Source organism: Apus apus, chromosome 20 (genome assembly GCF_020740795.1).
Source record: "Apus apus isolate bApuApu2 chromosome 20, bApuApu2.pri.cur, whole genome shotgun sequence".
NCBI lineage: Eukaryota > Metazoa > Chordata > Aves > Apodiformes > Apodidae > Apus > Apus apus.
In genome coordinates this window covers 8,342,491-8,368,820 of record NC_067301.1, presented here as the reverse complement: position 1 = coordinate 8,368,820, position 26,330 = coordinate 8,342,491, and the positions used below count along the sequence as shown (strand labels likewise).

Here is a 26,330-nt window from a genome sequence, read left to right as displayed (position 1 = left end):
AGATCTCCCAGGAGATCAGGGCCACCTTCCTCATCAGGGCCCATCCTGAAGGGTAAGGAACACCAAAGCACATGAGCACCTAACAAACATCACAAGGGGGGAAAAAATCTGTCCTAATGGAAGGCGTTTTTGTGGATGAGGTGGGAAGGGGTTGTTTAATCATCAGGGATGCCACAGCTCTAAAAGTCAGGTGGGGAAAGCAGGGGGTTTGGGCATCGTGGCATTTCGAGGTGGTTCCTCCTCCCTGAGCAGGGAAGCAGGTGAGCTGATGCTTATCCTTTCCTCATCAGGCTTAGATTTTTTGAAAATCTTTTATTTATTTGGCTTTTTATTCCACTTGGCAGGAGGAAATACAAAGTTAAAGGGAAGAAAAGCCACAGGACAGACATCTCTGCCAGCCTTGGGAGGTGACGTCCCTTCCAGTAAGCAGGTTTGGCAGCTCTCAAGAAATTCAGCAAAGGTTTTTTCCTATTGAACACAGATCCCTGCGTTTCCCAACTCCCCAGGCTCCAAATTCCCTTCCCTAGAAGTGTGGTTAATCGCTGAGGGTGGGGCCTCTGTGTGTGTTTGCATTTGGCCCCACAGTTTGGCAGGGCAGATAACATCTTTTGTTTCTTATCTCTCCCTCCTTCCCCTGGTTTTCTGCTTCCCTTGTGTTTCTGTATCACGTCTCTGTTCTGGTGATTAAATAAACTGTATTTGAAAAGTATTCCAGGTTGGGTTTCCATGGCATTTCCAGCTGATTATTTAATTCCACAGACCCCTTGCGCAGAGTTTGCCATGCCCTGGGGGCAGGACAGGAAATGCACAGACCCAAGAAATGAGACCCTGGCATTTGTCATCCTCTCTTCAGTGTGGATGTGGACATGGATCTGGGGAGGGGGGAATTGCAAGTGAAATACCCAAGAGAAATCACCTCTGAGGTTGCAGGGGATGAGTTGGCACCATGAAGCAACTACTTGAGATGGCACCCAGGCCAAAGTGCCACCACTGCAGCTGCCACGAGGATGTGACAACCTTCACGGTACCAGTTCTGCTCCTCCTGGGCACAAACCACTTCTGTCCTGTCTCTCCAGCCACCCAATGGAAGTTCTTTTGTGGATGAGGTGGGAAGGGGATGCTTAATGATCAGGGATGCCATGGCTTTGAAACACCACAGCCAAGACCTTGTCTGGCCTCTTCCAGAAGCTGCATCAGCCCTAGATGGAGACAGCTTCATGCCCGGGTGACAAACAGGAGCGGGATTATGGAGGCAGCACCACCACTGTGGGCAAACTGGAGTTCCTTGCGAAGGGGAAGGATGGGACCCTTCTTCTTCAGCCAGGGCCTGCTTGGTGAGTCCTGCTCTGGGATGAACCGCAGTGTCAGCGCAGAGGAGGGGGTGGACCTCATTGTCTATATAAACCAAACCCACAAGGCCAGCAGTTTGGGAGCAGCCAACTCCAGGCGGGGTAAGGAGAGGGGGGGAATTTATGGCCCTCGTATTTCATCAGACAGCGGTTGGGAGACTGCAGACCAAGAGATTCTCCATCAGCCCACCATGTCCCTCGATATGTCCCTGCCAAGTGCTGCATACCAAAACTGGAGCCAAAAGGCCCTGCTGGGTGTCAGCTGTGTGGGCTGGGGCATGGTGGTTCCTCCACAATACTCTATACCCACGGTGACACTAATGTCACCATGTGATGCAGCCAGGGGGCACCCAGCCAGCTCCATGCCCTCGGTGTCCTGCTCATCACCCACTGGTGTTGTTTCCTCTTCCAGGGCCAGCCCAAGGATGAAGAACCTCCTCTTTGCCGTGCTTTTGGCTTGTGGTAAGTGCCCCTGTTTCACCCAACCAGGCTGGGATCTTGCCAGCGTGGCAAAAAAAAAGAGGCAAAACCCCAGAGTCTTGGTGCTTCTCTCTAATGCTTCATGTAGCACTGCCGTGGTCCTGAAGGTGTTCATGATGGGAAGGTTTTAGGATGCTCAGATACATATTTATTTTCAGAAGCCCTGTGCCAAGCCCAGGGCTGATCCTGGCAACGTGGCAGTGTCAGCTGCAGGATGCAAACCCAGCCTGTACAGAGCGTGCTGACACCTTCCGCCAGACCAGATCCAGCGGTTGCAGACACTGGTTATAATCCCGAGAGGGTTTGGGTGGGGGGTTCTCATGGTTCAAAGCATGTATTTCCAGCAACACCAGGCTCACCTAATTCCTCTGCCCAGCCTGAGATGTGGGGAATGCTGCCCGCCCCGTCCCTCCGCACCGGCTGAGCCGGTCCCTTCCCCTCCAGGGCTGATCCCGGCTGGCGCCAGCGTTTTGGAGTTGGAGCAGATGATCAGGTCGGCCACGGGGAAAAGTGCCCTGCTCTCCTACAGCTGGTACGGGTGTTTCTGTGGCATCGGAGGCAGAGGGACCCCGGTGGACTCCACGGATTGGTGAGTGCCTGGAAAAGCATCCCCAACTCGCTGCTCTGGTTTGACGATCCCTTAAATCTCCTCGCCGTGCTACCTACCAGAGGGGAATTTGCACCGTTCTCCAGCCGCATCTTGCTGCTCCCTTGTCATCCCCTCCTCTCAGTGACCTTAAATTCAAGGGTGGACCCTCCTTTCTCTCCGAAGGGGGCGTGGGGGGGCTCAGGGGCAGCAGTGTGAGACAGTGTCCCCCGCAGGTGCTGCCATGCCCACGACTGCTGCTACAGGAAACTGCGGGAGGGCAAGTGCAGACCTCTGATCACCCCCTACCACTTCAATGTCACCGATGGGGAGATCTTTTGCAGTGAGTACCGCTGGGTGGGGTGGGGGGGAGGTCCACGGGGACGCCAATGCCAGCTAGAAAAGCCACCAGGTAACACGGTGTTTTGTCCCTGCAGGTGATGAGCAGAGCTGGTGCAAGAGAGAGACCTGCCTCTGTGACAAGGCAGTGGCCTCGTGTTTCGCGGGCACTTTGACTTCCTACAACAAATCCTACCGCTTCTATTTCAAGCTGAAATGCCAAGGAAGTCAGCTCCAGTGCTGAGGAGAAATCTGCATCCAGGCTTGCAGATATTGACTGGTTTTTCCCCATTGCCATGGCAAGAAAAGCCTGATGTGGGGGCTGTACGGAGCTGGAGCCAGCAAAGTCCAACCACAAGGTGATGCTCAGGGTGAAGAAGGGCACACACACATTAGGGATGGAAATCCCCGAGGTCACAGAAAGAGACAGCTTCCTTTTCTTATTTTGTCCCTTCCTCCTTTCGTTTTTCTTTCTTGATTTCAGTTCCCAGCAAAGATCATGAAATAAAAGTTATTCAAAATTATTCTCTGTAGTGTTTTCTCAGAGCTGCTGATTGAGGCACTGGAATGGAGTCATGTGGGCTGCCAAGTTTGGGGAACACTTTTGCCTCTCACACCAGCTGCCAGACACCTCAATATTTTCATGATCCCAAAAAAAACAAAGGTCTGACAGTGGCTTATTCACAGCCAGTTATTTACTCCTTCCCTGTCCAGGCCTATCCCACTGTGGATCAGTAGTGCTGCTGCCAGACCCCTCAGCTAAGAAGGACAAAGAAATGCCACCAAGTAAAGCTCCCTGGGGTTTGTAAACTAAATAATTCCCCAGTGGTGAGCCTTGATGGCAGCCAGGTTTTTTGGCTTCTACCAATGTCCCTTCCCACTAGCTGAAATCACCCCAAAAACCTCGAACAATTGCATTGAGGGGCAGATAAGGCCAAAAGGTGGTTTTTTACAGGAATAATTGAAGTGGGAAAATGTGGGAGATTGTTTGAGACCCTCCTCTGCTGCTTATGTAAAAATAAAGGGTAAAGACTAGTTATCTGCAGAGGAGGGAAGATTTCAAAGCCTTGTCCATACCAAGGCAGATGCGAATTTAGGAGGGCAGTTAAGTTGGTGACTAACTAGTTTCTCCACAAGTTCTGCATACGAGTTGCAGTGTGGAAGTGGAAAAATCATACTGAGAGAAATAAAGAGTATTTGCAGTCACTCATCCCAAAAACATTCATTTTGCTTCATTCCCTCTCACGATGGGTGAGCATTTAATCATCCAGTCCCTGCCTAACCCTGTATTTCTAGGAACAGCACATTTGGAGATGCTTTTATTGTTGCCCATATACTTTTCCCAAATAACCCATCACTTGCCCTGAATCACCTTTGCAGTAGGGCAGAAGGACAGTACCCAAACTGAGACCCCTCAAAAAACTCAAACCTGCTTTTTTTTTGCACCTGCTGGAGTGCAAAAGCTGAACCAGGGCTATGATATACCCCCTGACACAGCACCATGGTGCTGGGGAGGGCAGAGACAAAGGCCCTTATGTATCTCCAGCTGGGGGCAAAGGCTGTTGGCTTCCTCCTTGGGTTGGAAGTGATGCTGCTTTACCAGCACATCCCACCCCATGCTGACCCTGGTGTGAAGCTGGGGTGTTTCTGCATTCCTGTAAAGGGGAAGGATGGGGTCTGAGCACACAATGGTGAGGAGCAAACACTATATAAAGCAAGCCCTGCTGGCTACAGGGCCCTGTGAGCAAGCAGCAGCTTTTGCTAAGGTAAGTGGGTTCCTACTTGAACCAAAAGCTATGGGGCAAACAGGGTCCATGCCAGGAAAGCAAGAGGGAAGGAGAAGCTACCTGAGATGCCATCCCAAAGGCTCCAGCAGGGTGCAGCCCTCCAGAGCTGATGGATCTTCCAACTTTTCTCCCTTTCCCTTCATTTTGCTCTGCCCCACCCCTCTGCCATCCCATTCCCATCCCTGACACTGCAAAGCTGTGTGCCAGAGGGATGGTGATGGGCACATCCTCACCCTCCTAATCCCCAGAGCATCTCTGCCCCCGGATGAGAGGGAACCATAATAGCAAGTGGTTGATATAATAGAGAAAATATGGTTTGGTTTCCTCTCCCAGGGCTGTCAAGAGGATGAACTCTCTCCTGGCCTTCCTTGTGCTGTTTGCTTGGGGTAAGTGTCCTGGCTCACAGCAGTCCTGTGGCTTTCCATGAGTTACATCCATGGAAATTAGGACCAGACTGGAGCTTTCTTGATCTTTCCTCACGACCACCTCTTCGAAACACACAACTTTTCCTTCACTGAGCCAGGGATATGTTTCCTTTCCATTGTCTCTACTTGTTTTTAAGACATCCTGATAGCAGTCTGAGGGCCAGGGGGACAAGGATGCTGTTGGGGGGTGGGGTGCTGGGGTGAGTTCCACCAATTTTCCCCACAGGTTTGTCCCCATCTCATGGGAGCCTCTGGAATCTGCACAAGATTATCACAAAGGTGACAGGGAGGAATGCCTTGCTGTACTATTCCTTCTATGGCTGCTACTGTGGTATGGGGGGCAGAGGGCAGCCCAAGGATCCCACCGACAGGTGAAACCCCTTTAAAAACCTCCCTGCCCCAACACATCAGAGAATCATAGGATGCTAGACTGGTTCAGATTGGAAAGGAACTTGAAGACCATCTAGTTCCAACCCTCCTGCGTAGGCAGGGACACCTCCCACCAGACCAGGTTGCTCCAAGCCCCATCCAACCTGCCCTTCAACACTGCCAGGGATGGGGCAGCCACAGCTTCCCTGGGCAACCTGGGCCAGGGTCTCACCATCCTCACAGGGAAGAATTTCCTCCTCATGTCCAGCCTAAATCTCCTTCTCCAGTTTTAATCCATTCCCCCTTGTCCTCTCACTCCCTGCCCTTGTTCCAAGTCCCTCCCCAGCTTTCCTGGAGCCCCTTCAGGCACTGGAAGGTGCTCTAAGGTCTCCCTGGAGCCTTCTCTTCTCCAGGCTGCACAACATCCCTGCACACTTTTAAATTGATAGGGTAGGGGGTTAATAAAATAAAACAACAAACCACCCCCCAAAGCCTTGAGCTCCCCTCCAGGTGCTGCCAGCTGCATGATACCTGCTACGACAACCTCATCAGGTACAGCTGCAATGCCAAGTTGAAGAACTATCACTACAGCTGGTCGGGTGGCAGCCCCTCCTGCCGTAAGTAGGACCCTGGCAAAGGGGGTGACACCCCCCAAAAAAGCCAGGTGTGACCCTGGGCTCCCTTCTGCCTGCAGAAAAGGACAACTTGTGTGGGAAGTTCTCCTGTGAGTGCGACCGCAGCCTGGCACTCTGCCTGAAGAGGAACCTGGGGAGCTACAGCAAACGCTACTGCTTCTATCCCAAGCACCGGTGCCAGTGACCAGAGCTGGGATGCAGGGCTGGAGCAAATTCATGGATTCTGCATCCAGATCACCTTCCATCCCTGCCTGCACAGACCACGTTGGTGCTGCTGTCAATTCAATCTGTATGAAAATAAACAAGGTGCTTAATCTCTGTGAGCTGCTACTGGGCAGGGAGAGAAATCCCTGTAAATACTCGACATCATCCTCCCCAAACACACCCCAAACTTGGTGAAAACTCCGTCTCGTTCCCTGCGTCACAGCCCACAGGGACAAGGGGGGGTTGGCCAGTGAGGGAAGGGGCGTAGAAGAAGAGCATATTTGGGACAGAAGAGTAATTTCAGTTTGGAGCCCGTGGGATAGACACGGAGGGCAGAGCTCCCCACAGAAGGACAGATTGGCAGTGAGGAATCAGAGCTGGAGTGATCCCTTGGTGAGCAATTCCCACTTTCACTCTGCCGCTGGATGGGGTGGCTGCATAGCTGCTGCGGGAACAAAAACAGGGGGGATATATTGGGAGGAGGCAGCAGGCACGCTGCTTTTCCATCCCAGCAGATAAAGTGACACTGCTTTAGGATAAAAACCTGTCTGGGAAGGTTGTAGCCCTGGGGGATTGCTGCACTGCTGCTGCAAAGGCATGCCCTGGGGGCCAAAAGTGGTGGGACAGGAGGTGGGAGATGCGCAGTGGTGAGACAGCTTCAGGAAGCTTTGCCTTCAGCCAAGAGGCAGCAACACAGATGCAAGGGTGCACGGCTGGCCAAACTGCCTGGTTGAGTCTGTTCTCTGTTTCTCCTCCCAAGCCTGGATAAGAGGAAGATGAGGGTCCTGCTGACATTGGCTGTGCTGCTCTCCTGCAGTAAGTGCAGCCGTTCCCCAACCCACAGCCAGGAGCCCCACACTGATCCAGGGAGCTGATCCAAACCCTCCGTGCACTCCATGGGGAAACTCCCAGCAAAGCCCTCCTCTCCCCTTCTGGCTCCCCAGGGGCCTCATTTCTGCGTATAACTTGGGGAAAATCACTTTTCTGGGTCACTCTAGGTGTGGTGGCAGCTCATGGGAAGTTCCCGCGTGCCCCAGGACTCGAGGGAAGCACCGTTGGAAATCTGACCACCCACGGCTGCTCCTCGGGATGGGGCAGCAGCGGCACCTCGATGGCTTCCATGGACCGGTACAGGCAATAAAATGCTAGCCCTGGGGTGGCTAATCCTAGCCCCACAGTAACTCTCAGGCTTGTGAGCAATCCCAGCAGCATTCTCTGAAGCTTTGCAAAACGCAGCCCAGGTGACAAGAGCAGAAAGGGAACAGGTTTTAGAGAAGGGAGGAAGCGAGGTGGTGTTCAACCCTGATTCCAGCCCTGTTGTCAGTAGGGTTGTGCCAGTAACAACTGCCTCAAGTCAAGGGGATGGCACTGGAGGATGGGGATGGCACAAGGAGGATGGGGACAGACCCAAAGCCAGGGTGCACAGGGGCTCTTGGAGCTGAGCAGGGCTTGCCAGGGGAAGCAGAGGACATGGGAACAGGCTCGAAAAGGCAGTTTGTGGGTAATGTAGAGCATAAGAAGAGTGCAAACCCTGGTGGTTCTTCCCACCCAGCTGACAGAGCCTGTTCCAGGCAGGTTAGGGGCTGGCAGTGCCATGCTCTGGATGAGGCCAGACTCTCCTTCTCCCCGCAGGTGCTGCCGGCTCCGTGCCTGCTGCTACGCCAAACTGGCTGCACGACGGTGCCGCCCGGGACCCATCCAGCCCCTTTCAGCACCCGGGGCAGGAATTCCCACCTGCAGTGAGTCCCCACAGTTCCGTTCGGGATGCCTTTTCCCAGACCATTTCCTTCCTTTATGATGCCCTTTTTCCTTTCAATACCCTCGGGATCTTCCCTAAAATAAGGTCTCAGAGGTGTTTTCTCTCCGGTCCCTGCAGGGTCCGGGAGCTGGTGCCAGAGAGGCGCGTGCAGGTGCGAGCGCGCAGCCCTGCTCTGCCGGGTGCGCAGCCGGGGGCTGCTCCGGTACCGGAGCCGGTGCCGGGGACGAGCCGGGAGGTGCTGAAAAACAAAAGACATTGAAGCAAAAAGGCTCTTTTGCAAAACCACCTCCAGGCTGACGAGGAAAGGGACAGCGCGGTGCCGGGAGCGCTTCCCAAACCTTAGCGGGTCTCCTTGCCTCCTTGGGGCTTTTTTTGGCTTCGGCACGAGGACAGCCAGCCCTCTGGTGAAGTTGTGTCATTACACACTGGATCGGAGGAGGGGGAGCAGCGCAGATGGGATGTTTTAGCATAGGAAACAAGGGAGGGGTGGACACTTGCGCCCTGTCGGTGGGAAAGGACGGGATGGAAACCGGGATGACACTCATTTCCCCTTGGCTCGAGCTCCCCAAGCAGCCTTTCAGCTGCCTCTGCTTTCTGCTTCGCTACAGATTCTCTTCTGTTGCTCAAAAATAAAACCAGAGAGCACAAAACAGCTGTCCTCGGTGTGACATGACTCGGCTGAGCCCAGCGACCACCCCTTGCAGCCAGCGAGGAGATGCCAACCTCTTAGCTAAGTTTCCCATTGAAATTGCCCAGAAACAAAGTTAAAAGCCAGACACGAGCAGCAGACTCGAGAGCCCGTTTCAAACATCATCTCCAAAGCCTGCAAGTCAGTGAGTTAGCACCAAAAACAAGGACTACATGTGTTCTGCAGCAACATTTCCAAATGATTTAAGATCTCACTTCTGCCTGGGCTGTGTCTGGTTTCACCAGCTGAGGCAACACGGGGAGATACACTTTGCTGGGATAAAAAAGTCCCTTTGCACACTCAAATTTTAAAGGTTAGTTCAGCAGCAGGTTAAAGGTCAATGCACAAATAATCAGGGAGGTGATTTATAATGCTCCAGCCCCAGCTGCCAGCATTGCCCACCAGTATCATCCCCTTTTTGGGTAATGTGAGACTGGTGAGTCCCTGGCCCAGGTTGCCCAGGAAAGCTGTGGCTGCCCCATCCCTGGCAGTGTTGAAGGGCAGGTTGGATGGGGCTTGGAGCAACCTGGGCTGGTGGGAGGTGTCCCTGCCCATGCAGGGGGTTGGATCTAGATGGTCTTAAAGGTCCTTCCCAAGCCAAACCATTCCATGATTCTACAGTTCTGTTCTACGATACATCTGCACCCCTAAACTTCTGAGCCCTGAACTTTTGCACTTTGAAAAAGCTGTCGTTGCCCCGAGGCAGAGAAATCCAAGCTGGTGCAAAAGGCTGCAGGGGGGATGGGTGCTGGCAACCTTTGCTGAGACAGAGTGGCCAGGAGGTGGCTCTTGCCTCATGCTCAGCACGGAGCAAAACAGATTTCTCACCCGAAAAGAATGTTTTGGCCCAATTCTGCAACAACCCCGAGCACATCCCCCAGGAAAGGCAGCTCAGGCTGTGGCTGCTTTCACCTCCCACCTACAAGCATCCTCACAGTGCAGGTTTTCTGCCCTGCCGACCGTTTCAGCAGGGTTGAACCCCTGGGAGGTCTCAGGGCTGCAAACCCCTGTGGGGCTCAGCAATGAAATTTAGCCACAGAAACTAAATAGTATTTCCCCAAGGGCTGATATCTCAGGCATCAGCAACTGGAATTCCCACCCAAGCTGCAGCAAAGGAAATAACCTTTAAATCACAAATGCTTCCCCCTGACTATAACCCAGAGATCAAGCTCAGCCATCCTCCTGGTCTGTCAGCTGTAGTCCAGGAGAAAACAAGGAAGGAGAAGGCAGCCCTTTGGCCAACAGCTGCTGTTTGCATGGCATAAATCAAGGATCAAATCCTCACTGACACAGGAGAGAGGTGATCATGGAGACTGGCTGAAGACCAAGATGAGCTGAAATACACTCTCCCTGTTTAAATTCTGAGTGAATTTTAACTATTTCTGTGTTTTCCTGCTTGGACACCTGGCTGTACAAATCTGTTGATACAGAGCTCCAAGTGCTGATGTTGGCTTAGATACTGCACCCGCTTGGGACACTGCAAGAAACTGGGCTGAAAAAGTGGTGGTTTGCATATTGTTAAAGAGAAACAAAACCCACATCCTTCCAGGGATGGGGATTCACCCCAAGGAGGGGTGTTGTTTCACAATTGGAGAAGGGCCACTGGAAACCTGCTGTGGGTAGAGGAGTTGGGGCAGAGGGCCTTTCACCTGGCAGCTTGGATGGACAGAAATATACTTTATTCTCCAGTGTTAAAAACTGGCTGTGGACTCAGAAAATTTGCTATTATGGCAAGTCCCAATTCAGCTAATTAACTAGAGGCCATCTCAGGGGCTACTTAAATTGGCCTGGAAAGCTGATGAGGCAAATGGCAAAGGAGGGGAAGAGATTTTGCTGAGGTCCAGCCTGAGTTCCCTTTTTACACATCTCTCTGATTCCCACAAAAGTTGCAGCCTTGTTTCCTGCCTCAGTTTCCCTCTTGGCAACAGGGGGATTTCCTCCCCCTGGCTCAGTGTCTGCCTGCACTGGGGTTGCCCTGCAAAGCAGCACAGAGCACCAAGCATCTGCAATTTCTGCCAGAAGAAACCCCCTAAAATGACTGCTCAGCATCACCAATTAATTAGAGATTCTCTCCAGGCAAACAACATAACCATCCTCTATTTTTTTACCCTTCCATTATACACCACTCACGTTATTTTTTTCCCCTTACCCTATTCCTTGACTTATTCTGTTCTGAGAGCAAACCCATGCACAGTGGACACAGGGAAAGGGATGGAGCACCCCCATGTACAGGGAGCATCTGGGCACTGACAAGCTCCTGCTAACAAAAAAACCAGCACACTCAGCCCTGCCTTCAGCCACTGCCTGTTCTGGAGGACAACCAGACCTTCCTTCTCTCAGGGTGCTGCACCTCGCCTGCTTTGGTAAGTCAGAAGTGGAGGGTGCTTTGCACTGGCTGCACTTTCTCCCAGCTCAGATAAGTCACGATGGAAACAGTGAGATACAGAATGGTGTTTTCTAACCAAGGCATCAAAAAACTAAGTCATACAGGAACAAAGTGACTCCCATTCTCCCTCAAGTTCTGTTTTGTTCCAGAAGGCATTGGGATGCTGAGAAACCCAGAATCATAGAATGGTTTGGGTGGGAAGGGACACTAAAGATCATCTAGATCCAACCCCCTGCATGGGCAGGGACACCTCCCACCAGCCCAGGTTGCTCCAAGCCCCATCCAACCTGCCCTTCAACACTGCCAGGGATGGGGCAGCCACAGCTTCCCTGGGCAACCTGGGCCAGGGTCTCATCACCCTCACAGCAAAGAATTTCTTCCTGATATCCAACCTAAATCTTCTCTCTTCCAGTTTTAATCCATTCCCCCTTGCCCTCTCACTACAAGCTCCTGTAAATGCACTGAACCCCAGTCTGCCCTACTCATGCCAGTCAAACAAAACCTCCCCTGCAAAGGGTATCCTGCAGCTGGGGCCTCCAACAGTGCTGAGAGAGGCTTGCACACAAAGCAGGACCATTACGGTGAGGATTGTCAATATTTGCCTACTTCGGGCTCTCCAAAGGAGGGGCCCCACCAAGCAGGTACACAGTGGCCATAAAAGGTGTGACCAGTGGAACCGTGGGCTCACCCCAACACCAGAGCTGCCACCACCAGACATGAAGTTCTTCTGGCTGCTCCTCTGCTGTGAGTACCCCTCAGCTCCCACACCACCTGATGAGTTGATGGGTAAAGTTGGGGAGGGCAAAAATTCTGGGTTTTGAGGAGGGGTGGGATGGGGAGGGGTTTGCTTTTCCTGACACTCCTAACCCCCTGTCTCCAGTCGCAGGGCTGGTCCCCACCAGCTGCAACGTGCTTCAGTTGGGTTCCATGATTAAGCACAAGACAGGGAAATCGTGGCTCTCCTACAATGGCTATGGCTGCTATTGTGGCTGGGGGGGATCCAAACGGCCACTGGATGCCACTGACTGGTAAGTCAAGAGCTGGTGGAACGTGTGCCCCCAGCCCTCCTCACCTCCCTGCCCCTGGGTCCAGGGAGGGGAAAGCTCACCCCTGCTCCTGGGAGCTGAGATAGCAATGCAAAAAATGGCTGTTTGTCCTTAACACCTCTTAAACAGTTGCTTAGTAGCAGTAGCTGATGGGAACGGGGCACATCAGCATGTCTTCTGCCTTTGTAGGCATTAGGCAGAAATGCACCCTGAGCCAGTCACCACCTGGGCTAATTGAAAGCAGCCACTCAGTATTCTGCAAAGTCACTGCAGCAGAGCAATGGGAAAGCAATTAAGAGAGCTGAGCTGATGCCAGGAATGTGTGAGTCACCTCTCTCCTCCAGCACCAAGAACAAGGCTGCTGCTCAACCACGTGCCTAATCAAGGCAAAATGGAAGACATTTCTCACGGATGTTGTGCACCACCAGGTGTTCACCACCATGGTTATGTCCCCAGCTGCTCCCCGTCCTGCCCTGACCACAGCTCTTATGCTCACAGGTGCTGCCATGCCCACGACTGCTGCTACAACAAGGTGTCTTCTTCTCACTGCAGCCCCAAGCTGGTCACGTACAAATACTCCATCAAGGGAGGCCACATCAACTGCAGTAAGAGACGACATGGGGCCAACATCCTGAGGGGGAAAGGCACAACCATCCACTCCCTTGGGGGACCTCTCTTCCAAGATGTCCTTTAGACCACGCTGGCTAGGAAACCACTTGCAGGAAGGGGGGAGGAAATGGGGGGAAAGCACCAGAAATAGGGCAATACATTTGGTAGGACTAAAGTGAAGTTTAAAGCTTGGAGTCCTCCCAAAAGAGAGGGCTTGCTTTTCTGTAGCAGCCAAACTGTGAGGGTTTGAGGTGATCCTCCCATCTTAGATGGGGACCTGGCTCTGCCACCCCCATTTCTTCAGAGCAAGCACTACTATTTCAGGGCAAGTGCATCAAAACAAAGCATTTCACTGTGAAAAAAGTATCTACACATAAGTAGGGAGATAAAGTAAATTAAATGGTTCCTCCAGGGCCATACATGGTTCCTAGCCAGGTAGTTCCATGCACCAGAGGTAAGAGGACTACCCAAGACACCCCAAACTCAATGTTCAGGGCTGCATACACCGCAGGGCTGGTCCTAAAGACATCCCCCAACTCTCACCCCCTTCTTCTGACTCCATTCCCCCAATTTTTTCTCCAGAATCCAAGTCTTTGTGTGAAAGAAAGAGCTGCGAGTGCGACAAGCGGTTGGCCGAGTGCTTCCAAAGAGCAGCCAAGACCTACCACAACAGTTACAAGAATTACCCCAACTTTCGGTGCAAGGGGAAAACTCCCCGCTGCTAGACATGCTGGGCTCAAAACCTGACATAAATGGTCTAAATTGTGAAGTTTTTGCATTCCCTGTGGCCAGGCAGGGCACAGCCCAGCCCTGTGGCACCAAAATGGCACCTGGCACCTTTCCCCAGAGCTGGTACACAGAGAAAAACCTGCTCCCCACGATTCAATAAATCATAATAAACAAGGGACTCTCTGCAAATAAAAAAAACATTTTCAAAGGCAATTTGTAAAGTAATTGTAATTTGTAAATCCAGTGTCATGTTTGTGTTTCGGGAATTGATGGTGGAAGGGGTAGAAAACAGCGCAGAGCTTCACAGCTGGTTTTCTGAGGTAAATATTTATGTATACTCGTATTTTTGCATCTTTTTCTTAAAAAACATGTACCAGAATTTTAGCAGTTAAGCAGTAAATCTTAAAGAGCTTCAGAGGTAAAAAAATCCAAATCCACAGAAACAAGCAGCAGCTGCTGCGCCCTGGCCCCAAACCAAGGCTCCAAACCCAGCTCCCCTCAGGGAGCTTGGCTGCAACACAGCCCCATTCTGCTCCTAATCACTATTTAAGCAAAGCTGTGCAGGAGCATGGTGGTGATGGTCTTGGGAGTTTGGGGTGGCTCCTTCATGCACTCCATCTTCAGCAGGTCCTTGTGGGGACCTGGAGCTGGCTGGGCAGGTCTCCTCAGCCCTCACCACAGCTGCATGCAATGCCTAATTAGCCCTAATGAGGCCTGGCCAGCTGTCCCTCAGGCCTGGGCTTCCATAGAGGCCATCTCCATTTTGAAGGCCTCCATTTTAAAGCCATCTCCAGAAATGTGTTCTGCACCCCTTCAGAGGGGGCAGTTTCCCAAAATAAAGGGGCATTGAAGGGATTTTCTTGGAGTTTCACCTCAGCATCAAGTGCTTCTGCTTGGCTCCATTGACTGTTTCATCACAAGCAACATCCCTTCCTACAGCAAATGTATCTTTGTAACTCTAAAACACTTGTTCTCCTTTTACTTATTTTCTAGTGCCACGGAAGGGCTTTGGGATGAGAGGACATCTAGGATGGAGCTGGTGAAGCCGATGCTGCCCTCAAGAGTTTGTGCCTGCAAAAAGGCTCAGTGCCCTGCAGTTACAGGAACCATCACACAACTCTAACATGAGCATAAACCATTTTATATGATGCTGGAATATACACATGAAGAATGACCCAATTTCCCCCCCCCCCCCCTTTCAGCCAAGTTTCTGAAGGTTGTGAAAGCCAGCAGGTGGAGGTGTGCCCCACAACCAAATGGCATCCCCAGGAGGGGTTCAGGTTGTGCAGACTTGTTGAACTAATCCAGTTTTGCCTTTTAACCTATGGCATGGCCTGTACACACAACTCCACTCACACACTTCAGTTGGTGCATCTTTGCAACCTTTATTGCCCTCAGCATCCAAAACCCAGAGGTTTGGTTTGGTAAGGGGAGCTGCAGATGAGGTGAAGCTGTTAAATAAACCAAAAGGCAGCCCCCCAGGAAGGAATGGGGTACACCAGCAGCTGAGCAGCACAACCAGAAAAACCCTCTGACACCTTCTAAGGCCAAGACACTTTTACAGAACCTGGCAAAATGCTTAAACACTCCAGTTCAACCGAGCTCCGTACTTGCAGGGGCAGGATTTGGAAAAAATAATATTGGGCAAGATGGTGGTGGTAGATGGGATGAAGCAGGTTTCTACACTGTCTTGCTGTGTACTTACCTTCCAGAGACCAACAGCAACCCAGCTGGTCCAGCAGCAGTCAGAGCACACTCCTGGCCCTCTGCCTGCTGTGACCCTCCAAGATGTAAACTAGGAACAAACTGCAATCTTCCCCAAATCCCAAGGGAACACACGCAGGGCTTATTGTCCTATGACCACATCTTAGGATGTTAGCTCCACCAAAGAGTAAACACAAGCTGTGAATCATGATGTTTTTCTTTGCTTGTTTCTTTCCTCCCTTCCTCCTGTAAGGAAAATCCACAACCTATTTTACAAAGCAAGTTCCCTAAGGAACACTGCATAGAGGCTCCCTAGAAAAAAAAATACACATTGGAAGGGGCAGGTGGGAATTTCAACAGCTAAAGGAACAATCTACAACAGATGACAGTTTTAACATCTTTGGATACAAAATCTTTGTGGAGGTACAAAGCCATCCTGGCAAAAATAAAGATCATTTGACTAGTTTAACAAGATTCATGAGCCCAGCACATTAAGACATTGTTTTTATCATAGGATACTTGGAAATAAAAGCTTTTTCAGCCACATATTTGGTTACAGGTATCAGAGGCAAAAAGCTGAAGATCAATCCCTGTCTAAGATGTGTTGCTGTTGCAGCCCTGGCTGTTTATCCTGGACAGGCTGAAATGAGGTTTTGCAGGTCCCTTCACACCCACAGATGCTCAAGCTTCCTGCCTACAGGACAACTCCCCTCACAGCTCTCCAGGCTGAGCAACAATAATCCTCTATCAGGTCTGGCTCAGGAAGACAAAAAAGCAGTTAATTAAGATCAAACATGTAATTCATAATGTACAACTGCAGATTCTTACCATCTTTTCAAACTTGCAGACCCTTCTCACCTTTCAAATCAGAATACGGCTGGGCAAAGACAGAGGTGACCTGAGCCCCCTTGCCATGGCCAGTGCCTTCAACTCATCACACCAGTGAAGAGATTTGCACTTTCTCCCCATGAAGCTACAACTTACCATTCTTTCAACTACTCTAAAAGTGACCCTTTTGGAGAAAAAGAAATCCAGGAAGCAACACTGCTAACAACAGCCTATCTAAGGTCGGCATAAAATGGATTTTACCAAAGTAATTTTCCACTTTAAGAATAGTACTGGAATTCCAGGCTTATCCATGCTCTTCCTACTTAGAAAATACTGCTCAGACTTCCCTCCACAGTGGTTACTCACACCTACCACTGGCTCTTGGAGCAGACCTTAACACTCTGCTTCACTTACCAGACACTATGTCCCACCATAAAGCCCAAGAGCTGCTTTGTGTGACTTTTTATTTCTGCCAATCTCATTACAGGAACCAAAGGAGCTTCTTTACCAACACTAAAGCCTGCTCTCCTACAGCACCAGTACTTAAGAGTTTCCTTCTTTTATTCTTCAAATGCTCCTGATAAGCAGTAGCAGAGTATATGAAGTAGTACTAGCTCAGATCTTGGCAGTTCAGTCAAAAAAGGCATTTATACTTCCCTGCTGATTTGGAACAGTTGGAAAGGCAGCATAGATGTTTTTTCAAGAGCAATGTTCTTTATTTTCAAGCAATCTATTTTATCTCTGCCCTGGCTGATGAGGTGTCTCCTGTTATCTATTGTGTGTGTAAGTGCACATGTGCTCTCTTCAAGCTTAGGGCTTGATACAAGTCCAAAAACCTGAGTGAAGCTGAAACACTGCAAAGTCATAAATGAAGGGCCAGGTCCCACAGGTCTTACACTTCAGTCCAAATTCCCAATTCTACAGCAGGAAGGATCCCAGGACCCAAGCTGTACATTCTATAGTTCTTGATGACCTTACCTAAGAGGAATTTAAGATGGAAAAAATCCTACTCTGGAAAAGGCCTGACTTATAAAGAGTGAAGTAGGCAGGGTTCCCAGTGATCACCACAACTTGGAAGCTTGTTCCCAGGACTCTTGATCCTTTGGCTATACCAATTTCACTCATAGACTAACAACTATCAAGTTCCTGGCTCGGAGTAAAGCTCTGAATTAGCCCAAAAGCTCCAGAGGATGGCAAAGGAGACGAGATTCCAGATGTCCAAGTAACAACACTCAACAGAACTCTCACATCTGCTCATGTCATATTTTACTACCTCATCAGACTTCGCCAGGTTGAATGAATCAGCTCTGCAGCCTCAGCAGTCCACTGATATTCTGTTTTTTTCCCCTCAAACAGCTAGCAAATGAGCTGATCTGCAACTTGAGCAAGAAGCAAGCATGGTGGCAGCAATCTCATTCTCCCTGGAACAGCCCAGTGCAACAACACAAGCAGTTCTAGTTACATCAAAACTTCTCACTGCCTTCTTGCATGGGGAAAAAAAGAGGAATCTCATATTTGATGCACTGCTGGCTGACACACTTCACTTTGGACAAGGCTCTGGGATTCTGTTCCCTTCATTTATTTAAATAGAAAAAAAAAATTAAATATTCCTGAGTTGAGAACTATTAAGCTTTCCCTGACAGCAAGGGAAGATAAAGCTCCTCCAAGCATAACCAAGTAAAAAGGTGCTATAAAAAAATAATCATCTAAGCACATCAAGAGACCTCAAAGGAAATCTGATAGTGCTGTGTGAGGAAAAGGTCCTCACCTTCATCTAACTCCAGAACTATAAAATCATGTCTCTCTTTTTTGTTAAGTTCAAAGAACTTCTCACACACAGGCTGATGCAGAATTACTAATTGTTCACCTCACAACAGAGGAAACAGGAAGTGAATGTCTGCTTAGAGATCCCCACAGAAATGGATTTGAAGGTAACAATGGGTGCTTGGAAATCTGCTGAAGTGGAATTCTGTCTTCACCAGCTTTATTTGCTTTTCTCCCCAGGGCACTCAGAACACATTCAGTCATATGTTTAGAGCTGCCACAGCCTTCACCAAGGTGACCTGGTTGGTTGAGTCTGTCCCTGCCCTGCTGCTCTCTGCACAGTCACTCTTGTTGGCCAACACCTTTTGTCGGTGTCTTCCTTCCTGCCGCTTCTTTTTCTCCAGCCGCTGCTGTTCCTTCTTCTGTTTGTTACACACCTGAGAGGGTGAGAACACCAAGCTGAAAACACACGTTTTCTGCTCAGCTGGGAGAAAATAATACAGGGGAAAGGAGGCAAATGGGTATCAAAGCAGCTGCCAGCCAGTGTTTATGCCAAACAACTCATCTGGACTTTATTCTGTGTCATTTGGGGAAGTGCCACATGTCACTGAGCAGCGTGTGCATCAGAGAGGTCAGAGCTGGGGCAGCAAGGAAACCCAGGACGGGGAAGCTGTTTAATTCAAAAGAGAAGATAGCTGCTGGTTAAGCAATCCCAAGCATTCCCCTCATCATTAAAGGACATGTAAATCCCTGCCGAACCACCCTTCACATACCTTCTGACTTCTGCTAGCTTGATTCTCTCCATCAGATCTAGTCTGTCCTTTCTTGGGTTCTATTTTATCTTGACGCAAACTCCCACTTCCAAAGATTCTTGAACCAGTTCCGTTCTCCTCCCGCAGAGTTTTTTTATACCATTTCTGATCCTGGCTCTGGGGATCACACTGCTCCTCAGCACCTACCAACAACAGAGCTTTTTCTCAGTCACACTCTACCCAAAAGCTGTCTCAGTGTCAGCCACTTCCTTCTTCCAGACTTTCTGGAGAAATAGTTGTGTGATTTTTTTTTTTTAATATTTTTTTAATCTGCCCTCACTTCCAACCTTCCTGAGCACAGAAAGGCTGAGGTGGCAGCACAGCCAAAGGTAAATTCCAACTGCTACTGTCCCTCTCAAACTGCTGTTTACAGTGAACACTGATGTCAGACAGCATTCTGCTGAAGAACCAGTGACACACTCCAAGTACTTACTGATTTTTTCCACTTCCTTCACTTGCAAGATGGCAAATGTTGCTGATTCTATATTGTAGTCTTCCACTTCCAGAATCCTGCTTACCAAATCAATGTCCTGTCCACAAGAGGAGAAACGGAACACTGAAGAGAGTTCAAATCACTGACATGCATCCATTTAACAACCACCTGCACCTCCAAGAAGGGCTTGCTGTCTGCTTTTATGACCTTTCCATTAGCCTGTATTCCATTTCTGAAAAAGCTGAGGGAGAAAATCGCTACAATCCTGAAGATATCAGGAAAAAGGAATATGCTTTTATCATAACTGCTTCACTCTTCCTGTCCTGTACATTTGCCCAGTGCCAGCAGCAAGGTGAGGACCCACAGAGGCTCTGCAGTGACAACAGGTAAGGTTGGCAGAGTATCTAGTAATCTGGGATGTTCAACTCCAGACACCCTCAAAGGACTTCCAATTATACAAAATTTGTTTCTAAGTAAACTTCCTGAGAGGTTGCAAGACAAACCTTCCAAAATTACTGGGGACCCACCCAGAGTACACATTTCATCTGGATTTAAGGGCTGAGTCGAGGATGAAAACCATCCTGATTTGTCTGCTGTACTGAAATTGCCTGAAATTAAGTAGTTTTGAGAATTTTTCATGCATCAAGGTCTGAACACTAAGCATAAAAAGGCTACTTAATACTTACTGAACACCCAGTTGCATTGCACACTTTTTGTATAGCATCTTCCACTTCCACTTCATTCTTCTCTTCAGAGTCACCCTTCTGTGTCTTCACTTCCTCCTCCTTTTTCAAATCATTTTTGCAAAGCATCTGCAAGAAAAGCAAAGCCCAGGAGGTCACATGAGGACATGCAGCAACTTCATCATATGCTGTAAAAATAACCTGACATCGGTAAAAATGTTGTATTATGGCACACTATTCTTGGAAACACCCTGTGTCAAAGTATTTTGGCGAGTGTATCTTCCATCATCACTGACACCATTTCCCCCCATTCCTACATTTCTGAGCAAGCTCTGACATAATACAAGATCATGCAAAAAAATAAACAATCACTGGCTTTTGAAGTGAGATATTAATTTGTGTACAATGCCACCCATCATACAGTTGTGTGCAGAGAACCTCCAGGATAGCCCAGTTTACTCCTTGACATGAAAAAGTGAGATATTAAGAGGACTGTTGTATCCAGCCATTGCTGGATCCCTCCTCCCTTCCCTTTGTTTTTACATTCAAGGTGCATGAGTATGTAATTTAGATATTATTCAAGACATCTACAGCCCACATCACAACAATCATAGAATCATAGACTGGTTTGGGTTGGAAGGGACCTTCAGGATCATCTAGATCCAACCTCCTGCATGGGCAGGGACACCTCTCACCAGACCAGGTTCCTCCAAGCCCCATCCAACCTGCCTTTCAACACCTCCAGGGATGGGGCAGCCACAGCTTCCCTGGGCAACCTGTTCCAGGGTCTCACCACCCACACAGGGAAGAATTTCCTCCTCATGTCCAACCTAAATCTCCCCTCCTCCAGTTTCAATCCATTCCCCCTTGTCTTCTCTCTCCCTGCCCTTGTCCCAAGTCCCTCCCCAGCTTTCCTGGAGCCCCTTCAGGCACTGGAAGCTGCTCTAAGGTCTCCCTGGAGCCTTCTCTTCTCCAGGCTGAACACCCCAACTCTCCCAGTCTGACCCCAGAGCAGAGCTGCTCCAGCCCTTGGATCATCTCTGTGCCCTTCTCTGGACTTTCTTCAGGAGCTCCATGTCCTTCTTATGTTGAGAGCTCCAGAACTGGGCACAGTTCTGCAGGTAGAGTCTCCCAAGATCCAACTTCCTGCTAATGTCCAACCGAAATCTCCCCTCTTCCAGTTTTGATCCATTCCCCCTTGTCCTCTCACGCAGCACTAGTTCCAGTGACCTTTCCTATCCCCAACACGACCAAACTCTTTTCTCAATCTCAATGCAAATGAGAAAGAAAATCAACCTCTAACATTAACCTATTTTGTTTCTCACCCACAGCTGACTCAGGCCATCCTGTCACAACCAACCTCCATCTGAAGACAGGCTGGAGCTGCAGAGTCATCACTGATCCTCCTCACGCTGTCGTAGTGCTCTCCGTAACGATACGCAATGTGCAGCTCCCTCACGTTGCTTTGGTCTGTGCCCTGAATCTAAAGGAAACAAATCACTTGCAAATGAGGATTTGGAATCAAATTCAGCACCACATTCATTTTTTGAAGCCATGATAAAACACTCTTGACAGGAAGCAAAGAGGTAGCTGCTAAACATTGATCTAATAATCCTATAGGGCCAACAGAGCTGGTGTCTCATGGATCTTTGAAAATGAACACACCACCTTGGGTCAGCTATAACATATATAAAATATTTTTATATATCCACACAGATATATATATACACACACACACATATATACATAAACAGCTCAAAACTGTTTTCTAAACTTTTCACTGGAGCTGCTAATTTTCTGACTGTCCTCCCAGACCCCTCCATTCAGGGAGAAATGTCATTTTCCCCTCAAAAACAAGGGTAAAAAAAAGAGCATTCAAGTTATGATGTCAGTGGCAACACTCACTGGGAGTCAGTTTTGTTCTGCAGTTGGGCAAGATGGTGCGCCAACAGTTAGTAGTCTAAGTGGTTATGCTTTGTTTTTAAAAGCAAGACTAACAGAAATAAAGCCCAACCATGGCAGTTGGTTGCACTGGGAACAACCACATGTTCCTTTGCTTTTGTCAGCACCAAGTGCAGCAGTTTCCAGAGATAATTCCTGCTCTGAGTATTACCTGTAGTGAGGCAAGAATCATTCCTACCCCGACCATCAGTGTCTCAAACTCTTAGCTAAAAGCTCTGCCACATCCCAGCTCTTGCAAGGAAGGCAGAAAATTACACTGCACTTGCAGATCTCCTTTGCTTACCTGTCAAGCCAGGGTTCAAAGATCTGACAGCCCTCCTGGAGAAGACGTCAGCAAGCAGAGGACAAGAAATACCCTGCTTTAGGGCTCCACAGTTTCCCAATCCTTTGACGTCTTTGACTCAGCTTATCCCACCTTGCAGGATATACACCAAGTCACCTCTCAGCCACGTCTGTACTTAATGACTCCAGATTTCACAAGATATGTTCTCCATTCATCTCCTTTACACTCGTTCACCGTTTTAAGTTCCAACTCAGCACTCAGTTATACTTAACTCCTGCCTTTATTCAAGATGTTGGATCTTGGGAGACTCTACCTGCAGAACTGTGCCCAGTTCTGGAGCTCTCAACATAAGAAGGACATGGAGCTCCTGAAGAAAGTCCAGAGAAGGGCACAGAGATGATCCAAGGGCTGGAGCAGCTCTGCTCTGGGGACAGACTGGGAGAGTTGGGGTGTTCAGCCTGGAGAAGAGAAGGCTCCAGGGAGACCTTAGAGCAGCTTCCAGTGCCTGAAGGGGCTCCAGGAAAGCTGGGGAGGGACTTGGGACAAGGGCAGGGAGGGAGAGGACAAGGGGGCATGGATTAAAACTGGAAGAGGGGAGATTTAAGTTGGACATGAGGAGGAAATTCTTCCCTGTGTGGGTGGTGAGACACTGGAACAGGTTGCCCAGGGAAGCTGTGGCTGCCCCATCCCTGGCAGTGTTGAAGGGCAGGTTGGATGGGGCTTGGAGGAACCTGGTCTGGTGGGAGGTGTCCCTGCCCATGCAGGGGGTTGGAACTGGATGATCTTAAGATCCCTTTCAACCCAAACCAGTCTATGATTCTATGATCTGAGTAAGATTTATTTTCAACATCCCTCCTCTGTCAGAGCCTAAATAGATCCCTAAACAAATCCTAAAGCTCTTGAAAGATTATTCTGAAAATTTAGCTCTCAGTAGTGAGTCTCTTTTTGCATAGTCTTACCAGAACACCCTGGAAGTGTAAGTAAAAGATAGTTACAGATAAAAAAAGGCAAAAAAAAGGGAGAGCAGGAGGGATCTGATGGATTACTTGCTCCAGTGCCCCTCTGTCAGAGGAAACCAGAACCTGATTAACCACCACCTTGAGGTTTTAAAACTTCTTTCCTCTCTGCCCAGTCCAGAACCTTATTTCTCCAACTGTCAGAAACCTTATTCCCAATCCCATGCAGAGCTTAATTCCAACACACTACAGGGACTGCCCCACTATACCCTCAATTCCGTATTTCTGAACCTCATCCTCTCAGAAAAGTCACGTTATATTGATCTTCAGGAGAGAGAAATGAAGTTAGTAGCTTAAAACCAAACTAAAACAGGCTGCTCTGTCTCCAACTCTTTATCTTTCATTCCCTCTCCTCCCAGATGAAATCCAGAGTATTTTCCTTCAAGTGCAGCTCTACATCATGCCCAGCTACTGACTGCTCTCCTTTAATAAATAAGGAAGTTTCAACACTTTTTGTACTCATCAGCTAAAAAATAGGCCAAAATATAGAAGTTTGGTTTCTTACCTGCCACAAAGGAGCATTAAGCTGATGAATAACAACATTCAATTGATTGTTCCTTGCAAAGGCCACAATAGCATCATTGCCAGCAAAGGTACCAGGCTTGGCCAAGTTGGTAACTGAAGGAAAAAAAACATTCAGAAGAGTTGGAAACCTCATTTCTGACACTTCCAAAAGTACTGGAGGGATAATGAGTAATAAAATTTCAACACAAGCCCAAGAAATTCTGGAAAGGAAATCCCAGCTGTGAAACAGTGACTGCTGGGGGAAGAGTTTGGCTGTGGCAGAAGTTAATGCATCTAAAAACCACACTACACCCTCAGACTATGTGTGGCCATCAGCTCTGTGTTAGCTCAGAAGGAAGGGTGTCACGTTCTAAATGACCAAACCACTTCCATGCATCACCTCCACAGCACTTGGAACACCCCGTCAAAGCAAAGGCTGTACCAGTCTCTGCTTCGGATCTTCCCCAGGGTTTCCACTATGAAATATTAAGTGTCAAAGGGGGAAAAAAGGAGCCCAAAGAAATCAAGCACTCAACGTCTCCCAGTATTCATGGGGAGCTAGACAATTTTTTCAAGTTCCTTCTGAAAGCATCAAATTTTTCCTCCTTGCCTTTTTCTGCCTCTCTTTCCTTCTCCAAGTTCTCCTAAATTTAACCAATTCCTAAGCCAAGTTTAATTCAAATTTAATAGCTCCTTTCTCCATAGAAACAAAGCAGAAAAAAAAGTAAAGTCTCTGTTTCCAAAAACCAGAAAGAAGCCCTAACATAGTTGTGGGAGGAGGAACTGTTCAGTAAGAAGGCACTCAAATGAGAGGTAACCATGTTACACACCAAGCCCTTCCCTCAGTGTCCCACAGAGACCATACCATGCTTCTCAAAGGGCACGTCATCCTCCACAAAAGGCTCAAAGTCCTCCCGTTGCTTGATCATGAAATCCACGGTTTCCTGGCGGTGTCTGAGGTGGTTCCTTGAGTGCCCCTCCAGCTGGTCACCCAGGGCCCGAAACAAACAATTGCTACCAAAGAGAAACCACAAATTAGCATCTCTGAAACACAGCAGATACACCATCGAATCAATGCCTGGCAAAGCAGCAGAATGAATTACAGTGGGAAAGAGCTGTGCTCTTTCTGCCCAGTGAGTTCAACTAGGGATATATATGGGAAGCAGCAGCTGTTCCCTCTGCTTTGCTGAAATTAGAAGAATTGCTGGTAAGAACATGAGGTTTGGGGTGAATATGGCACCAGCTCCAACAGGGTAAGTGGTGTTAACAATGCTGGGGCAAAATGTCTTAAACTGACACTGAGACAAATGACATAATGTAACAAAGGACAACCCCAATCATCTGCTAAGCAACTTCTCAGCATACATGCCTAATGCTCCTTTCACCCAATGCTTATCTATTTCTATGCTGCACTTAGCAGGCCAGTGGAGCTGTAAGCTCCCCTGGGATCAGGCCTAGGACCAGCAGAGCCCTCACAGCAGCAAGTGACAGGCCAAGGGAGCCATCAGCCCCGGGAAACACAGTCCCACAAAGTCACAGCGCAGAGTGCCCAGATCCCTGTGGGATGCAGCAGGGAAGTTCTCATTCCTGCAGAGCACTGGCCCCAATCAACCCCGAGAGGAAAGCCCTCAGCCCCCGGGCCACAGGCTTCTCACCACCCGGAGCAAAACAAATCCCTCAGCACCCGGGTCCAGAAGGTCGGTGGAAACGCCGCGGCTCTCACCCATCGCCTGGCACTTCCCGCAGCTTGAGACCAAGAGCTCGGAGCTGCCTGGCGAGGCCCCCCCCGCCCGAGCCGGTGTCCGGAGCCGGTGAGGCGAGGGGCTGCCGGGGCCGCCGTCCCCTCCTGGCTCCGGGGCCAGCCCGGGCCTTGCCCGCCGGCTTGCGGGACATCCCCGCCGGGAGCCACTGCGCCTGCGCCGACGGGCACCATCGAGACGCCCGCACGGGCGGCCAGAGCGCCGCCGCTCTGGTCCCCCCCCCCCCGGAGGACTCCTCCAGCAGGACAGACTACGAAGGCGGCGGTTGGGGGAGGGTTATTCCCGGAGGGAAACTGAGGCCGGAAGACATGGAGGGATTTTAGGGATCAAAGGCAATGGGAACTGCGAAGGATAGGAGGCTGCAGCCCAGTCAGGAGTAGTTGGGAGAAGGGTGACCCGTGAGGAAAAGGCTGGGGAGGGGGCAGAAATAATCAATATTGTACCAAAATGCTTCGCCCCAGACTGCCTGATTCTCCGCCTCATCAGCTTCTACTGTTAACTCTCCTCCTCTGCCCAGGAGCTTTCCTCCGGGGCACGGCCACAGCCCCCAGTCCCTCTCCGCGCCTCGTGCCCTCGGCTCCACACCCGTGGGAATCACAGAATCACCAAGGCTGGAAAAGACCTTTAAGATCATCAAGTCCAGCAGATCTCTGCCCTTGTTCGGCACCAAATTCGCGCTCTGAAATAAAATAAGGAAATTCAGGAAGAGAAGGTTGGGTACCCGCGAGGTGGCACCACGAGCACGCGGCTGACAGCAGCGAGGGGCCAGGAGGAGAGCTGGAACAGCCGCAGTTAATTAGTCTGCCACTCTTCCAGTTAATGAAGTCACCCACCATTAACGCCCCAGTGCATCTCTTCTGTCCCTGTACTCCTTTACTTGTCCTGCTTTGCTCCCAACTAACAAGGTGAGGTAAAACTACCAAGCAGGATCTTCCTGGGAAGTGTTTCTGGGCAAATCATCACCTGTTAGTACCAGCCATGAGGTGGTAGTAACTGCTAACTAACTGCTCAGAGCATCAGCTTTATTTCCCACCAACAATCACCTCATGTAAAAAAAATCCCTGTCACACCAGGCAATTTGTTGTAAATCTGAAATCAACTGCTTGGCTCCTGTGTACACTGGGGATACAGGAAGAGGTTTCACATCCAGACAACTGTGTATTTTTTAAACTCCTCTTACTCCAACAAGC

The 26,330-nt window shown here is 49.5% G+C and overlaps 5 protein-coding genes across 10 annotated transcripts; 4 read left to right on the top strand and 1 right to left on the bottom strand.

Annotated features, from left to right (window-relative positions):
• The first annotated feature begins 2,161 nt into the window (after positions 1-2,161).
• LOC127393054 (phospholipase A2, membrane associated-like) lies at positions 2,162-4,037 on the top strand. The gene is made up of 3 exons (XM_051637691.1): positions 2,162-2,418; positions 2,652-2,758; positions 2,853-4,037. Exons 1-3 carry the CDS (start codon positions 2,162-2,164, stop codon positions 2,996-2,998), a joined length of 510 nt encoding a protein of 169 aa, XP_051493651.1. The 3' UTR covers positions 2,999-4,037.
• Positions 4,038-4,568: 531 nt separating this feature from the next.
• LOC127392988 (basic phospholipase A2-like) lies at positions 4,569-6,264 on the top strand. Its single transcript, XM_051637556.1, has 5 exons — positions 4,569-4,579; positions 4,887-4,927; positions 5,193-5,337; positions 5,846-5,952; positions 6,030-6,264. Exons 1-5 carry the CDS (start codon positions 4,569-4,571, stop codon positions 6,152-6,154), a joined length of 429 nt encoding a protein of 142 aa, XP_051493516.1. The 3' UTR covers positions 6,155-6,264.
• Positions 6,265-6,475: 211 nt separating this feature from the next.
• On the top strand, positions 6,476-8,583 carry LOC127392985 (basic phospholipase A2 A-like). 2 transcript variants are annotated; one of them, XM_051637553.1, is made up of 5 exons: positions 6,476-6,567; positions 6,935-6,990; positions 7,173-7,302; positions 7,807-7,913; positions 8,051-8,583. In XM_051637553.1, the coding sequence occupies exons 2-5, from the start codon at positions 6,951-6,953 to the stop codon at positions 8,173-8,175; spliced, it is 402 nt and encodes a 133-aa protein (XP_051493513.1). In that variant the 5' UTR covers positions 6,476-6,567; positions 6,935-6,950; the 3' UTR covers positions 8,176-8,583. The 2 variants fall into 2 exon arrangements, with proteins under 2 accessions (XP_051493513.1, XP_051493514.1); XM_051637554.1 differs by lacking the exon at positions 6,935-6,990 and having other exon boundaries at positions 6,489-6,567.
• Positions 8,584-11,723: 3,140 nt separating this feature from the next.
• Positions 11,724-13,419, top strand: LOC127393053 (group IIE secretory phospholipase A2-like). Its single transcript, XM_051637690.1, has 4 exons — positions 11,724-11,793; positions 11,888-12,035; positions 12,552-12,658; positions 13,245-13,419. Exons 1-4 carry the CDS (start codon positions 11,724-11,726, stop codon positions 13,385-13,387), a joined length of 468 nt encoding a protein of 155 aa, XP_051493650.1. The 3' UTR covers positions 13,388-13,419.
• A 2,150-nt stretch (positions 13,420-15,569) lies between these two features.
• Positions 15,570-25,274, bottom strand: OTUD3 (OTU deubiquitinase 3). 5 transcript variants are annotated; one of them, XM_051637533.1, is made up of 9 exons: positions 25,104-25,274; positions 24,246-24,394; positions 23,382-23,494; positions 20,976-21,098; positions 19,619-19,744; positions 18,933-19,029; positions 18,461-18,657; positions 18,249-18,357; positions 18,038-18,124 (listed from the first exon to the last, which is right to left on the bottom strand). In XM_051637533.1, exons 1-8 carry the CDS (start codon positions 25,271-25,273, stop codon positions 18,292-18,294), a joined length of 1,041 nt encoding a protein of 346 aa, XP_051493493.1. In that variant the 5' UTR covers position 25,274; the 3' UTR covers positions 18,038-18,124; positions 18,249-18,291. The 5 variants fall into 5 exon arrangements, with proteins under 5 accessions (XP_051493490.1, XP_051493491.1, XP_051493495.1 ...); XM_051637530.1 differs by lacking the exon at positions 18,249-18,357 and having other exon boundaries at positions 15,570-18,124; XM_051637531.1 differs by lacking the exon at positions 18,249-18,357 and having other exon boundaries at positions 15,570-18,124; positions 18,461-18,642.
• Positions 25,275-26,330: the final 1,056 nt, after the last annotated feature.

Bases quoted from the DNA above. Each gene is read 5' to 3' on its own strand.
- LOC127393054 (XM_051637691.1), top strand. From the start codon at position 2,162: ATGTATTTCCAGCAACACCAGGCTCACCTAATTCCTCTGCCCAGCCTG. The intron at 2,419-2,651 runs GTGAGTGCCTGG...TGTCCCCCGCAG, and splicing joins CCGGTGGACTCCACGGATTG to GTGCTGCCATGCCCACGACT. The intron at 2,759-2,852 runs GTGAGTACCGCT...TTGTCCCTGCAG, and splicing joins CGATGGGGAGATCTTTTGCA to GTGATGAGCAGAGCTGGTGC.
- OTUD3 (XM_051637530.1), bottom strand. From the start codon at position 25,273: ATGTCCCGCAAGCCGGCGGGCAAGGCCCGGGCTGGCCCCGGAGCCAGG. The intron at 19,745-20,975 runs GTTGGTTGTGAC...CTTTTCTTGCAG, and splicing joins CAGCCTGTCTTCAGATGGAG to ATGCTTTGCAAAAATGATTT. The intron at 18,125-18,460 runs GTATGTGAAGGG...TCACCCTCTCAG, and splicing joins AAGCTAGCAGAAGTCAGAAG to GTGTGTAACAAACAGAAGAA.
- LOC127392988 (XM_051637556.1), top strand. The intron at 4,928-5,192 runs GTAAGTGTCCTG...TTTTCCCCACAG, and splicing joins CCTTGTGCTGTTTGCTTGGG to GTTTGTCCCCATCTCATGGG. The intron at 5,953-6,029 runs GTAAGTAGGACC...TTCTGCCTGCAG, and splicing joins GGGTGGCAGCCCCTCCTGCC to AAAAGGACAACTTGTGTGGG.
- LOC127392985 (XM_051637553.1), top strand. From the start codon at position 6,951: ATGAGGGTCCTGCTGACATTGGCTGTGCTGCTCTCCTGCA. The intron at 6,991-7,172 runs GTAAGTGCAGCC...GGGTCACTCTAG, and splicing joins GGCTGTGCTGCTCTCCTGCA to GTGTGGTGGCAGCTCATGGG. The intron at 7,914-8,050 runs GTGAGTCCCCAC...CGGTCCCTGCAG, and splicing joins GGCAGGAATTCCCACCTGCA to GGTCCGGGAGCTGGTGCCAG.
- LOC127393053 (XM_051637690.1), top strand. From the start codon at position 11,724: ATGAAGTTCTTCTGGCTGCTCCTCTGCTGTGAGTACCCCTCAGCTCCC. The intron at 11,794-11,887 runs GTAAAGTTGGGG...CCCTGTCTCCAG, and splicing joins ACCACCTGATGAGTTGATGG to TCGCAGGGCTGGTCCCCACC. The intron at 12,036-12,551 runs GTAAGTCAAGAG...TTATGCTCACAG, and splicing joins CCACTGGATGCCACTGACTG to GTGCTGCCATGCCCACGACT.